The sequence below is a fragment of the Lissotriton helveticus genome, chromosome 6 (genome assembly GCF_964261635.1).
Source record: "Lissotriton helveticus chromosome 6, aLisHel1.1, whole genome shotgun sequence".
Classification (NCBI taxonomy): Eukaryota; Metazoa; Chordata; class Amphibia; order Caudata; family Salamandridae; genus Lissotriton; species Lissotriton helveticus.
Genome location: NC_136067.1, coordinates 1,041,855,715 through 1,041,871,706, shown reverse-complemented (window position 1 = coordinate 1,041,871,706; position 15,992 = coordinate 1,041,855,715). Strand labels below are relative to the sequence as shown.

Sequence of the window (15,992 nt, the reverse complement as noted above, 5' to 3'; positions counted from 1 at the left end):
TATGAAAGATTTTATTAGGGTGTGAGGATGTGCATCAGATGATCATGTGGATGATATCATCAGTGATGTCATTCATTTGAGATGTCCACAGTGATGTCACTGAGCATGTCATGAGTGATGTAATAGGTGATGTCATCAGCTGTGCATTGTGAGTTATAGTTAGCTCTACTAACTATAACAGCCGATTTTCTCTGGTTTTATGCGAGTGAAATGTCCAACTAACTATAAGGTTTCTGAAACCTATGGTTTTTTCTGTGAATTTCTAAGGTTTTTTAAATGCTCATTTTTAACTATAACGTCCCTGTTAGAAGGTGGTTCCGACCATCTGAACCGCCTGGATTTTTCGCCTTTTAACACCTATTTGTTGAGCTTTTACTGTGGGAGAGAATCATAAGTTGGGACTCACCCACATTAAACTCATGATGAAAGGGATTGCATGTGTATTTTACCGGTGTCCCACTGGCGCGAGTAGGCTGCTGCACTGCAGCCAGAGTAAGAGACACTGAGCTGGTTACATGCAGACACGTGTCTACATGAGTGCACACAAGTGCAAGGGCTGCGCAGGGGAGATTCCTGTAGTACGAAGCCCAGGAGCAGCTACAAAGTGAATTGTGTGGCAGGACTTATGCAGAGCAGGGTGGTGACATGGAATAGGCTTTCTACAAAGGGAAGAAACATTTGAGGGAAAGTCAGTGTGCTTTACTGTTTTCACTCAATTACTCTCCTATGAGGATGGGGAGCACATGGGCTAGTTTCACTTTCCTAGGGCGTACAAATTCCAGACACGCACCAAAAGTCCACTGTAACTTATGTGAGAAAAAGTATTCTGCAGAGTCCAAAGTCATATTTGTACTGCTTTTGGGTCATCCAGAAATGTCATATTTCTCTGAGTCAGCTCATAACCAGGGCCTGGCTGGGGCTCACCCTGCCAGGCTGAATTAATGACCTTCCTCCCAAGCTGTAGCATCAGAGGCCTAGCCCTTCATGACAAGCATTCCAAGGGCGAAGGCCTAAACTCCAAGAAGAGAGGATGGGTGGAGCTACAGGTTAGTCCATCAGTAGCTGTCACCTGGTGCCAGGCACCATGCTGCTCTGAATGGAAGGCGGCGAGGGGAAAGGGGCTTTTAGAGACCATTTGGCATGAGATCCCTGGACAACGCCATTTTGAACTAACCCAGAAGCCTGGGCAGGAAGGAGGCAGGAGGGGCAGGGAAGTGATATGTTGCTGTTTGATAGGGCAAACAGAGACTTCTTACCAGCCCCCTCCAAATTCTTTAAAAAGAGTTTGCACAGGACAGCAGTTCTCTCCGGGTTGTGGTCTGCTGAGGACGACTGGTGCTGGAGCCTGGCACCATGGGCAGCCGGAAGGAAGAACCTCCAGATTGGCTCAGGACCCTGACCAAAAGGGGAGACCAGAGAGGGTGACCAGAAGCCTGGGCCTCTGTGCAAGGAGAAGAGAGGCCCAGGAAGAGAGTCAGGCGAAAGGCTGGTGCAGGGAGTAAGTGAAGATCGCTCCCTGCTGCTTTCACCCTCCTGGAGAGCAAGAGGGCGAAGGAAAGTGCTCCTAGAGGCTGGGAGCGCCACCAGAAGCAAAAAGAGGCCAAGATCGAGAAGATCGGTCCCCTGGGGGCTGAGATATGCTCCCCCCAAGATGGTAGGTGACCTTTGACCTCTAACTGGACCGACGCCGAAGCGCGTGGGGCTCCGCAGCCCATCCAATATGTGCCTCCAGGGTGGGTCAGGTCCTGGGGGCTGCCCCCAAAGACGTCAAGCCGGTTAGCGCCATCGCACTCCCGTTAACATGCCCAACGAGGTGCCAGGAGCCCACCCTGGCCCCCTGTGATGGCACTGACGAGACGGGGGCACGCTGTTGCGTAACCCCCCTCGCGGGCAAAGTCAAGCTCCCCATGAAGGTTACCTGGGGCCCGGGATCCCTACTCCGGGCCCGAAGCACAGAAACAAAACAAGGGAGCACCGTTGCGTTCCCCGTGAAAGTGTCCCTGGTGGGGGCCGGGACCCCATCCCCGGGCCCCCATCCCCGGGCCCGAAGTGAAGAGGCTTGGGGGGAGTGCAAGACCAGAATCGGAATCCCAGCTCCTGTGACAGCACGCAAGGGTGCTGGCAAGACGAGGAGCCGCGGGAGCCGCCAGGGTGGGGTCCCGAGCGGCTCTCCACCCAGAAGCCAGAAGGCCAGACGGGGCGCCCAGGTGGGACTGGGCCCAAATGGATGTGAGAGGTGCCCGGGTGGGACCGGGCCCCTGAGAACAGCCGGAGCAGCCGGGGGTGGGCTCCCCGAGCTGCAATGCATCACCTGGGGGTCCAGGTGGGACCGGACCCTCCAACTATGCCATGATGCGGCCGGAGGCCCACATCGCGGTTCTCCCCGAAGCAGCGACAGAGTCGCTACTATAATATTCATGGAGCACAGGAGAAGAGCCCCATAATGCCTTGCAGGCCCGGACTGGACTGCAAGGGAAAACCGCTTTTCCCCGGTTCGCGGTGGCCCCAGGAGGACAGGGTCACTGCCAAATGTGTGACATGGTGCAGGGGGAGCTGCTGGATTGCAGAGCGCTGGATTGCAGAGAGGTAGTCCGAGGTCACGCCCCTTTTTACACCACACTGCTAACGCTGCTCCTGGTGCACTGCTGCTCGGTGGATGAAGTCCACTTGTGCCCTGAGGTCCTCAGAACACAAGAGGACCTCATTGCACCCACCAGCAGTGCGTAATGAGCCGCGTTAGCAGGGTGGTGTAAAAAAAGGGGTTTGGCCTCGGACCACCTCTCTGCAATCCAGCTCTGTGGCACTTACTAGAGGTACCTGGTGGAGTAGTTGGCCCCCAGGGCACCTCAGTATTCAAGGGGAATTAATTTCCCAACTTACAACGCGCTAGGCGGCACGTTTGCACAGTGGTGCAGAGAGGGGGCGGGGCCTCCGGCGAGATTTTCCCCCAATTTATTTTTCTAGAAGGGGGGCTATGTGGCCCTCCTTCTTTTAGCATTTTTTAGGCCCTGGGCCCCCATCCCCCAGGGCATGGCCAGACTTCTTTTTTTTATTAAATACATTTGGAGGGGGGTCGCTTGCCCCCCCTCCTCAGGCCCCATCCCCCATCTGCTTTTTTTAAAATTATTATAGGGAAGGGAGGCCGAGTGGACCCCCTTCCCTGGGCCACAATTAGCCCCAGGGACCCCATTCCCTGGGGTGTGGCCATTATTTATTTTATTTTTGCGGAGGGGGCATCGTGGCACCCCTCTCCAGGCCGATTTTGGTCCTGGGGACCCCATCCCCCGGGGTCCGGCCATTTGGCGCGTGGCCCCCCTCCCGGGCCACTTCTGGCCTCGGGAACCCCATCACCCAGGGCCGGCGCTTTGCGTTGGGGACCATGTGGGGAGCCCCAATGCCCCCACGGTCCCGCCGGCTCCCCGCCTCCTGAGGGAGCCAGCATTGCTTTTGCACAAGGGGAGCTGCTGACATGCAGATCCCCTTGTGCAAAAGCAATCTGCTTTAGTTTTTGGAAGCGAGAGAGAAAAGAGGTTTCTCTTTCCTAGCAGAGTTTTTAGGCATAGGATCAACATAGTGCCATCCACATCGAGCTAGAAAGTAACAAACCCTTTTGCAATTATACAGCAAACCTTTAAGCATAAGGATTAGCTAGAGTCAGTGGTAAAAAGTTTTGTCATTTTCAGCTCTGCATGGATGGTATTATCTAATCCTATACTTAAAGATTTGCTGTAAAAATTGCAAAAGGCTTTGTCAGTTTCTAAATTATAGTGGATGGCATTGCACTAATCATATAACTAAAACCTCTGCTAGAAAAAAGACATATGAGGTGCTGGATGTGTTGTATGGTGCTCGGTACAAACGAGAGTTCTCCGCCTAAACTTCCTAACTACTCAGAGTTTCTTCTTTTTTTTGCATAATTTGCTCCAATGTGACCATATGTCTCCCCTTAAAATGATATATATTTGTGTACGCCCTAGCACATAGATAGGATTCATAACTAACAACTAATTGGTTAAAACTTCTCAGATTCTAATAACACCTGGTTGGCTTTAATACATTATGAAACCTGTCCTTCTTAGGTTTACAGGTTGATCCTGTGGCTACTACAGACAGAAAGGAGCTGGGTAGTGCCATATAGATAGGACACACACACAATCTCTATGTTCTGGTCATGGCCAGTCTCTAGGGCTTTACAACTGGACTCTGCTTTTCCAACAGGAGTCTGCTGTACATCACAGCCTACCAAGGTAGGTTAGGGGGAGGGGGTACAGCAACAGAAAGCCACAAACTATTAGTGGCGAAGCAGGCAGGGGAATAAACTGAGGCAGGTTAATACAGGTGAACTTGCAGTGGCCAAAAGTAATTCACTCAACAAAATGGTCTTTTGAGCCTGTAAGAATCGAACACATTGAGTAATAATAGCTAAGATATTACATTAGAGCTTTCACTATGTAGAGCTGGTCACTTTGTGTGAATGTTTGCAAACCCAAAGTTTTCGTTTTGTTGCAAAACTTACGTCTCCAAGTTATCGCCTTCCAGCACTGTCTGTACAGGTAGGTACCCAAGCCTTGGGTGTTTGGCAAAGTATTTTTTAGACCGGAACTTGTTTTTCAGCACTTTGGTGAAGTCTCGAACATCTTCTCCTGACGTAGTCTGTTAAGTGATAAAAGGAAAAAAAATGTATTTACTTCTGCACACTGCTGTGTAAAAACTGCATTCACTAATGAGGTATGAATAATGCCCGGTTACTCACCGGTAATCTTCATTACTCCAAGTCCCAGTCTTCCTGTTCCATTCCTTACATGGAAGCAGCTCATCTGCTCCACAGAAACCTATTACCTATCTAAGGTCAAATATTTCCCCCAGTATGGCACTACCTACCCAGCATGCATAAAGGGGGGACGTACATCAGCAGGACAGCCTGAGAATACCAAAGAAAACACAAAACAACCATCATAAACAGAAACCAGGAAAGGAGGGACTGGCTCAGAAATAGAATGGGAAGACCAGGACTTAACAGGCGTAATGAAGATTACCGGTGAGTAACCAGCCATTACCTCCTCGCCTGTCTTCCTGTTCCATTCCTTACACACAAGCCCATACCCAAGAGTTTGCTAATTGAATCGCACAGACACCAAGAACGCAGCAAACAGACAGGAAAATGTAATGGCAAAAAACAGTACTAATTACAAGTCATGTACAGCACATAAAGCATGAGGGCCAAAATTAGCGGACGCCACCATCCTAAATTGAGAGGGTAGTGGGAAACAGAAGTGTGAAACAGGCCCATGTAGCAGCATTTGCAAATGCTCCCTTAAACATGGCCCACTAAGGGGGACTCCCCCACCCCCCGATTGGGCTGTCCCTAAACAGAAGAGGGACGAGGGCAGAGAGCAGCCTTTTAAGACAAGAGAACCGCACACTTCACCCACCGAGTCAGAGTGGAAAAAGAAGGCTGTAGACCCTCCCTAGAGACCATAGTTAACAAACAAGAAATCCACCTGTCTAAAACACTGGTATGATCCAGGTAGATGCAACAGGCCCTCAACACACCCAGAGAATTGATAACTCCTACTCAGGAGAAAATGGTTTTGGAAAAAAACAGGAAGGATAATATCCTCTTGACAGTGGAAGTCAGACAAGACCTTGGGCAGAAAAAACAGACTAGGACGCAAAATCACTTTGTCTGGGCAAAAATGTAAGACAGGGGGAGAAGCCAGATAAGGCCCAATCTCACCAACCCGATGACCAGAAGAAACTGAAACCAAAAGAAGAACCTTAGGAGAAAGAAACGGAAGGTCAACGGAAATCAGGGGCTCAATACCTGAAGCACCGAGGGAAGATCCCAAGAGTGGACCGGACAGCGGGAGAGAGAGTGTCCTGAGATTAAAAACTCAACAAAGGGCGAGTCATCAAGGGAGAGATAGAAGCCACCGGAGAACCCCTGAAGGCCAGAACAGTGGCCCATTGGGCACAGAGAGTAGAGACAACCAAACCCATGACAAAACCATCCCTCAAAAAGTCCAACGCCCTGACAGGATCACAGGAAACAGGAGACAAACCCTTCCTTTGACAGCAAGTACCAAAATTCTTCCAATGACTACTGTAAGACTTCTGGGTTGAAGGCCTGCAAGATAACTGAATGCTCTGAGCCACTTCAAGGGAACAACCCTGATCCAACAAGGTTAACCTCTCAAGTGCCATACTCCCAGCCAGAGGTGCAGGAGAGAAGGCACACTGAGAAGAGGAGCAATCAGCAGAGAGCAGTACACAGAAAACCACCAATGGGGACAAACCCCGAAAAAGGGGAAACCAGAGCCTCGGGGGCCATTCTGGAACAACCAGAAGATCCTCCAAATCTTCCTGAGGACCCAGGGAATCAAGGCAAAGACAAACAGGAGGCCCAAGGACCATGGGATGGAGAAAGCATCTATCGCCCTGCCCAACCTTGAGGGAATCAGGCTGCAAAACTGAGGAAGAAGGGCTGTCTCCTCAGAGGCAAACAGATACAGCCAGGGAAGGCCGAACCTGGAGAGATTCTGCTGAAACAGAAGTGGCAACAGACGGTGGTAACGAGGCAGAGAATCCTCTTGGCCTACAGGCTGATCTTCTGGGAAAGGAGAAACAGAGACCGGTGCCCCCCCCCCCATCAATTCCCTCCAGTTTGAGAACTGGAGATCCCTGACATCGGCCCATCTGCCCTGGGCCTTGGATCTCCCAGAACTGCTTCCCACCCCGTGGCACTGGCATTGGCTGACAAGACCACAGAGGGAGGAAGGATCGAGATCCAAATCCTTGGAGAGACTGAGAGGAGACAACCACCACTGGAGGGATTCCTGAATCTCCTGTGTCACAGGAATCAGAGCTGCATAAGCCTGAGAAGCAGGATCCCAGTGGCACAGCAGGTAATTCATGAGGTAATTCATGACTGGAAACGGGACCAGGGGAGGACATGTAGAGTGAAGGCCATATCCTCCTGAATCAGCAGCCAGAGACAGGAAGACACCTGAGAGTGAGACAGCGCCCAAGAGAAATACTGGAACAGAGTCAAATGTCTTTCGAGAGACAAGACACCATCTCCAGATCCATCCGGTAACTGTAGGCCACAGTCCGAACTACCCAGGCATAGGAATGACCCTGCCATTAGCGACAAAAGCAGCGAAGCCAACCACTAACTGGAAAGAGAGTTTCATCACTGCTTTGGAGGAGTGGAGGAGGCACCAGTGGACAGAGACTGGGACTTGTCAGCTCCAGGGCCCCCCAGTCATCACTCCTGTCACAAAAAGGCTGGTGAGCACGCCTGGCCTGAGGAAAAGCAAAAGCACGGCAATACCCAAAACCCCTACTTCACCAGAGGAAAGACAAACCGGAGACACCAGCTTCCGATTCTCAGCCAACTGGTTCACCATCTTCTCAAGCTGTGGACCAAACACCTTCGAACCTCCAAATGGCAATTTCAAAAGGACAGACTTCTGTGAGGCCTCCAGCTTCTATTTCCCCATCCAGGCATGGTTACGAACCACAATGCAAGCCACTGAAACAGCACACAAGTTATTGAAGGAGATGTTAGACAAGTAGCAGACCTGGAGCTCCATCAGAGCCAACAGAGATGAAGCATCCCCACCCTCACTCATCTGAAGAGCCAGGGTCTGGAAATCCTTCAAAAGAGACTGAACCGTATAAATGGTATAGCCTGTCAACCTGACAAAAAAGTTGGCGGCAGCATAAGACCTCTTCACAGGACGTTCCACCTTCTTGCCGACAGAGGTCACAAGGAAGGGCATCATTTGAAAGTACCTTGCCCTGACAAGAGAGGCCAGCCATCAGGTCATCCTCTTTGATGGACTGTCGGAATTTCTCGTAAAGCCCTTCCAAGGCATAACATTTGCCCAATAAGTGAGGGAATGCAGTCTTGTCAATGTCCTGCAACTCATGGGCAAGCACTTTGTGGACTGCACTATGCAAAGGCAAACAATAAGGATCAGACTGGTGTTACTGGGTAAAACAAATCATTATCCAGCTCATGCACCACAGTAGAATAAAATCCGAGATTGCCCCTGACATATGTATAGAGATCAGAGAGCTCAACCCCCTGCACAAATTGACCCTCCATCCTTCCTCCTTATCTGGGTCATCCATGTCTGCAAGGTGAGTAGGCCTAGGTACTTTAGCAGGAGGATTATCAGCCTCCATGGACCTGAAAGCTGCCTCAAAGGCCTCATTAATCAAGATGCGCAGTACATCTACTGTCGGAACCCCCACAGAACTACATGAGGCAGCAAGGTCGATTCTCGCCACAAACATGGGTGCTTCCCGCATCGGACCCGTTTCTAAGCAAACAAATTCTTGCGGCCCCTTACTTCTCGCGTGAACCTCCGACATGCAGGAAGCACAAGCGTGTAGGTGCTCCACTTCACAAGAATCTTGTCGCAAGGGAGCACACTGCTCGCCTGCGGCGGTATCAGCGGGTGCTGATATCGGGCGTAAGGACGCTCAGTGCCACAACCCACATCATGGACCAAAGCACACTGAGCAGGGTGGCCAGGTCGCCTGAAAACACCGACTGCTAGAGCAAGCGAGCCACAGTAGGAACCAAAAAAAAAAAATACAACAAAAAATACAATAAATTTACCTGACCTCGCTAGGCAACAGATCTGCAGCGCAGAAAGAAAAGAACAGGCTGTCCTGGTGACGTGCTTTCCCCTTTATGCATGCTGGGCAGGGAGCACCTATTGGGTGAAAGTATTTGACCTCAGCTAGGTAATAGGTTTCTGTGGAGCAGACGAGCTGCTCACGTGTTAGGAGTCTGTTTTAGAATTCAAACAATGCACGACAGCACATGAACCTAGGGAAACACAACCAAACCAAACCAAACCCAACTATATCTGGGGCATTAAACAAGAGCCTTCACCTTGAACTCTGCCCTTATTTGTCATCACGCTCGCACCAAGCCCTCTTTAAGAGATGACTTTTATGTAAATGCTTCTGTGAAATGTTACTTTCCAAACTAGTTGAGTACACACATTTACATTATTGACTCGTACATTTCCAGTGTTGGAAAGAAGTCGTTTTCATTGACCCTGCTTCTGGGCCATTTGCTTCTTGTCCACAACACCTTAGTAAACGGCAGTAAAAGACTAATTGCCTTCAATATACCATGCCTCACTAATGCAGTTAACATAAGAGCATAATAACGAATAGCATCTCAGACTCTGTCTTTTTCGCATGTATGTAAGTGGACATGAACAGGCGGATGGTATCCATTTGCGTTGACTGAGACAGATTTTGGATGGAAGACATTCTTGTCCCCAACCCCCTCTGAAAAGCCCCATAAATGTATGGATTTTTAAGCACTCACACATAGGGCGTCCCGACACCACTTATCTCAAAAGCAAAAAAAAAACACGAGTGGTTCTTTAAGATTTTGTATTCCCGCCCCCCCCCCCCCCAGATAACTCCATCAGAATCATGCATATTCTGAGTTCACACTCTTTTTTAACATTTCATTACAATTTTAAGAATTTTCTGCAGATTGAACTGATTTTCAAAAAGTATCAGAGCACTACTTACAGAGCTTAGAAATGGCAATAATTGCGGAAGGAAGTGCTATATAAAAACACAAGCTATTTTAATAATCTTGTTGCAGCTGCATCCCAGACACACAATGCTGCCCATATTTGTCTGATGTTGAAGGTAAATGGTTTAACAGTCAGGGCTGCCGACTTTGGAACTGGGCAACCAGATTCGAGTCTCGGCATTGGCTCAACATTTTGTGAGTCTGGGCAAATCACATAGGGCCTCATTACAATGCGGTTCGGACTGCAACCAACAGCTTGTCGATTGCGATCTGTACCGAATCTACTGCTACGGTCCAACCAATGCATTAGGATATGGACGGTCAGAGCAAGCTGGCGGAGGGACCGACCAACACAATCTGACGGGCTCGATTGGTTCGGAAACTCCTCCTAATTCCGTAAGGACAGCGTTTTTCCACCGTCGGTATTATGATGTCTGTTTCCAAGTTGGCCTTTCCGACATGGAAAGGATGTTGGAAAGTGAGTTTGGGGCCCCTAGCAGGTGCCCCTTTTACCTGGCCCTCCACATGAGGCCCTTGGGGGCACCAGACTCAACATCCATGCACCGTGTGGCAGGCACCGTTTAGTGCCTACCACATGATGCAGGAATAATTAAAACTTTAAAAAGTTGAAGTTTGAGATTGCACCATGTGCAGTTGTATCCTAATTGCAGGGTCGGAACCGCCAACCTAAGGTCGGTCAGTTCCCAATCTGCAGCGATGTCGGTCAGAGGCAACTCCGACAGACATCGTAATCAGAACCTTAATCTCCCTGTGCGTACCCAAAAATGAAATTATCCTTGCGTAACGTTACTGGTGCTCATATCAAGAGCTCCACTGTCTTCAGGTCGAGTTTGCGATATATATAACTGTAACAAAAAAATCTACAACCCAAAGTGGATGGGCCTGCAGGGCAATCCCGCAGGGCCAGATGGGCTGCTCTGACAAGTCAATGTGTTGGCCGTTTTTATGGCTTTATTTGGGCCTGATTTAATGGGCTGCTTTTTACTGTTGATTTCCCTGCTATTACCTAAACCTTGCCTGTAGGAAGCTGAAACCCATGCAGTCAGCCATACCTTTCAAAACACTTATGCAGCTTTGTCTTTACAGTTTCAAAACTACCCCAATTTGCAAATGTAGGCCGCATTTGTAGCCATCCAATTCACTAATTAGGAGGGAGGGGTTGTCTATTGTGTTGCCGAGGCCTAATTTCTGTCGCAGCCCAACTCTACATCCATAAAGCAGAATGCCATAGTTATCCAACTTGTACTTTGAACATCCCCTTTTTGTACTGCCATTTACTCCCGCGGGTAGAAAGGTCTTTGAACCACAGAAATACTCTTCCAAATTGTTGATAGTCACCCAGAAGTTCTTAAAATTCCTGATCTACTCAACCAGTGGTTGAAGAAGTGCACGCAAGATAGGAATGCAAATAAATGTAAGTGCCACTTCCGCCTGGCTCCTTGCTGCTCCAGTATTCTCTGGTCCCAGAAAAAAACTGGTTACATCAATTTATTCTTGAGCAATTTCAAGCATTTCGTTTACTTCTAAATACACAGAAATTATCACGGTATTGGCTGTATTGTTAACTTTGCTTGTCACTTAGTCATAGCTTTCAGCAATTCTGCTATTTAAAGTTGAAATTCGAATTTTCTTAAGAGAAATTAAATGAAATTGTTACATTATGTATAATAAATGTCACCGTTTTTGTCTCGCAAATTGTGCAGCATGGAATAGCACTGTAACATTTATGCACACAGGTTAATTAATATTTATTTTAAGTTTCAACGTCTTAACAAAGAAGCAGCTGGAAAGGCGCAGCAAACTATATGTCATCTTGGAAATCACAGCTGGTCTGTTCAAATTCTTGTTGATCTTTGCAGCAATGTTGGATTTTTTTCACTGAAGACTGCCTTTGTGTACAGATGCTGAAGAATCGAAAGGGACATCTGGCCTGCACTGTGATGCAACCATTTCTCTTTATAAAGCTATTGGTTCTGAATAATTGGTTTGCAAGGAAAGATTTACATTGCATGCTGGGGGCTAATGGGGACAATGATTTTAATGCCGACTGACACTACTGAAAAACCTTCAGCAAACCATTCTTCCAAAGAGAAGAGAGATGATTCAATTGTGCCTACGGACTGATAGTACCAGAAATATTTTAGCCTAACAGTTATTCTGGTGTTCATTGCATTGATAGCGAAAAAGGAGACATCTCTTAAATTTCTATTATCAAGCAACAATCACTGTTTGTATGCGTGAGATAAAGCTGACTACCTCCATCTATTACAAATCAAACAAAAAACAATATCTAGCGAAGGACGAAGTTCAAGAAGGGAGCAATAAGCAAACAGGGCGAGCCCTAAAGAACTCAATATGCCTCAAAAGACTGTGATCTGCCCAATGATAACAAAAAACAAACTGCAACACAAATAAATACAGAAACCTAGAATTTAATGGGAGAGAAAAGCCAACAAACCCATACTCAGTACCCACCCATAATCAATAGAACAAGCCTGTATCCTGAATTACCCTATTTGGGTATACTTGCTCTGTCTTCCGCCCTTCTTCAGCTTTCAGTCATTTACAGTGTTTGTCCCTCCAGTCTCTAATGTGGCACCCTTTCTCTGATTTTGTTTTCTGATATTTAAGGCACTGGATCCCGGCTGCTCCCTAGCTGTAAAAGTCCCACCTTATACTTACCTGAAACTGACTTGAATGGCATTTTACTAATCCAAAATGTGCATTATTGGGCATGGTAAGTGAGAATGCCACGTTTCCACTCATTGCAGATGGTACTTACCTTATCCAGAGGTTAAAAACTTTACTGGAGTACAGGAATAATAGGGCGTCACTAAAGGCTCGATTCATTCTGCACAGAATAATGACCACTGAAAGGAAAATGCTACTTACACAGTATGCATCTGTTCTTGGCATGTAGAGCTGTAGAGTCACATGCTGTGCATAGCCTTCCATTTAGTGTTGGGTCCGGATGTTTGCCCTTTGCTTTTGTTCAAAGAAGTCTTTTCCAGACACGAGGTAGGTAACTCCTCCTTTCTGTAATAGTGCGCATGGGCATCGGCTCCATTGTTAGATTATTGTTTGCCACAGAGGGTGATAATGGAGTTAGTAAGAGATGTCCAGGTATATATGTATCTAACTAAGATGTAACTGCAACAGGTATAGGTACCTGGGGAGGCGGGTGGGTGCATGTGACTCTACATCACTACATGCCAAGAACAGATGCATACTGGGTAAGTAGCATTTTCCGTTCAAGGCATGTGAGATGTAGATCACATGCTGTGCATAGACTAAAAATCAGTTATCTCCCAAAGCAGTGGCTAACCTGTAGCTGTTGCAGTTGTCTGAAATAGTGTATGTAAAACTGCTTGGACCACACTAGCTTGCTGTCTTGCCAACACATCTACACAATAGTGTTTTGTGAATGTGCAAGGTGTAGACCATGTTGCAGCTTTGCAGATATCATCTATGAGTATATTTCCTAAGAATGTCATAGAAGCTCCTAGTTTGCGTGTGGAGTGCGCTCTAGGGGGAATCATTAGTGTTCTTTTCGCTTTTCCATGAAATATGTGAATGCACTTGACTATCCACCTTGCAATGCCTGATTTTGATATAGGATTGCCTTTATGTGGTGAAGCAAAAGTGACAAATAGCTGTTTTGTGTTGCGGAAAGGTTTTGTCCTTTCTATATAGTAAAGAATTGCTCCTTTCACATCTAAAGTGTGTAAAGCATGTTCTTCCACCGAATCTGGTTGAGGGAAGAACAGAGGCAACTCAACAGATTGGATGATATGAGAGGCAGAAATTACCTTTGGTAGAAATTTAGGGTTGGTCCGAAGAACCACTTTATTTTGGTGTATTTGTAAGAATGGTTCTTCTATGGTTAGTGCCTGAAGCTCACCCACTCTCCTCAGAGATGTGATAGCTATGAGGAAACCTATCTTCCAAGTGAGAAATTGTATTTCACATCTATGCAATGGCTCAAAGGGTGGACCCATTAGCCTGGTGAGGACAATGTTGAGATTCCACACTGGAGCAGGTGAAAGTCTTGGAGTTATTATTCTTTTAAGTCCCTCCATAAATGCTTTAATGACAGGCACTCTAAAAAGAGACAGATGTTGTCTGTTCTGTAAATATGCAGCTACTGCAGCAAGATGTAAGCATATGGAAGAATACACTAAATTGGAATGCTGCAGATGTAGTAATTAGCAAGGAATATGCTACTTACCAGTATGCATCTGTTCTTGGCATGTAGGGCTGCTGATATTCATATCTGTGCATAGATCGCCGCCTAGTGTTGGGTCCGGATGATTGCACATTGTTGTCCTGGAAGAGTCTTCGAAGTATCACGAGATAGCTGGCTCCTCCCTTGGACTACAGTGCGCATGGGCATCCTCTCCATCCCCAGATTGTTTTTCGCCATTGTGGCAGAGATGGAGTATAGTACAGTAAGAGATGTCCATGCAAAGAGTGAATGCTGCAGTTTCGACAGGCACCGGGGAGGCGGGTGGGCGATATGAATATCAGCAGCCCTACATGCCAAGAACAGATGCATACTGGTAAGTAGCATATTCCGTTCGAGGCATGTGGGCTGCTCAATTCATATCTGTGCATAGAATGTATAGCAGTATCTCCCTTAGCGGTGGCTAGCTGTGTTAGCTGCAGCAGTCTGGAAAAGAGTTTTGAGAACAGCCTGTCCTACAGCAGCTTGCTATTTTGAATGTACATCTACACAATAGTGTTTTGTAAATGTGTGTGTGGTTGACCATGTGGCTGCTCTGCAAATTTTGTGTAAAGGAATATTTCCTAGGAAAGCCATGGATGCCCCTAGCTTACGTGTGGAATGCGCTCTAGGGGGGACTGTTAAGGTGCGTTTTGCCTTTATATAACATATTTGTATGCACTTAACTATCCATCTGGCTATGCCTGATTTTGAAATAGGGTTACACTTGTGTTGTGGTGAGAAGGCAACAAACAATTGTTTTGTCTTGCGAAATGTTTTGGTTCTGTCCATGTAATATAGCAGAGCTCTTTTGACATCAAGGGTATGCAAGGCCCTTTCAGCTACTGTTTGTGGGTTATGAAAGAACGCTGGCAGTTCAATAGTTTGGTTTAAATGGAAATGGGATACCACCTTTGGCATGAACTTAGGGTTTGTTCTAAGAACTACTTATTTGCATGTACCTGAATGAATGGCTCTTGAATAGTTTGGGCTTGCAGCTCACTAACTCTTCGAAGCGAAGTAATGGCAATAAGGAAAGCCACTTTCCAAGTAAGAAATTGTAGTTCGCATGAGTGCAGTGGCTCAAAGGGTGGTCCCATTAGTCTGGTTAAAACAACGTTTAGATTCCAGACTGGTGATGGTGGGTGTCTTGGAGGAATTACGCGTTTAAGTCCTTCCATAAACGCTTTAATTGCTGGCACCCTGAATAGTGAAAAGTGTTGCCTGTTTTGCAAATATGCTGCTAACACAGCTAGGTGTATTCTGATGGACGAAAAAGCTAAATTGCACCGTTGGAGGTGCAATAGGTAGCAAATGATGTTTTGAGTGGAAGCATCAAGCGAGTTAATGTCATTGTTATTACAATAAATGACGAAACGTTTCCACTTTGCTGCATAGCATGCTCTGGTAGTGGGTTTCCTTGCCTCTTTGATAATATTCATGCAGTCTGGGGGCAAGTTGAGGTATCAAAATTCTAGGATTTCAGGAGCCAGATCGCTGGGTTCAGCTGTTGGGGATGTGGGTGTTGGATTTCGCCATGGTTCTGCGTTAGAAGACTGGGTGTTAGTCGTAGTCTTTGATGAGGCACTACTGACAGTTCTAGGAACGTCGTGTACCATGGTTGTCTCGCCCACGTGGGAGCAACTAGGATTAGCGTCAGCGAATGTTGGCGCATTTTGCGTGCCACCAGCGGTATTAGTGGAGCTGGGGGAAAAGCATACGCAAATTTGCCTGACCAGTTCATCCTTATCGCATTGCCTTGCGACTGCGGATGTGGGAACCTGGCGGCAAAGTACTGGCATTTTGCGTTTTCGCTTGTGGCAAACAGATCTATTTCCGGGTGTCCACACTTCCGGAAGAATGGTTGGAGCACTTTGGGGTGAATTTCCCATTCGTGCATCTGTTGGCTGTGCCTGCTTAAGAGGTCCGCCACTTGGCTGTCCTTGCCTGGGAGGTGTTCTGCCATGAGAAAGATGTTCCTCTGAATGACCCATTTCCACATTGCTTGAGCTAGGTGCGACAGCTGTGGTGAGTGTGTTCCTCCCTGTTTCTTAATGTAATACATAGCTGTCATGTTGTCCGTCCGGATCAACACAGCTTTGTTGCGTAAGTGTTTCGCAAAAGCTTTTAGGGCTAGAAAGATGGCCATCAATTCTAGGAGATTGATATGCA

General features: G+C 47.2%; 1 protein-coding gene across 2 annotated transcripts in view; it reads right to left on the bottom strand.

Moving 5' to 3' along the window:
• UTRN (utrophin) overlaps nt 1-15,992 on the bottom strand; it is a 1,532,463-nt gene that overhangs the window by 133,376 nt on the left and 1,383,095 nt on the right. For both annotated transcript variants that reach the window (XM_078648677.1, XM_078648678.1), the window contains one exon: nt 4,517-4,653. In XM_078648677.1, coding sequence (XP_078504803.1) covers nt 4,517-4,653 — 137 coding nt within the window. The remainder of the gene's footprint in view (nt 1-4,516; nt 4,654-15,992) is intronic.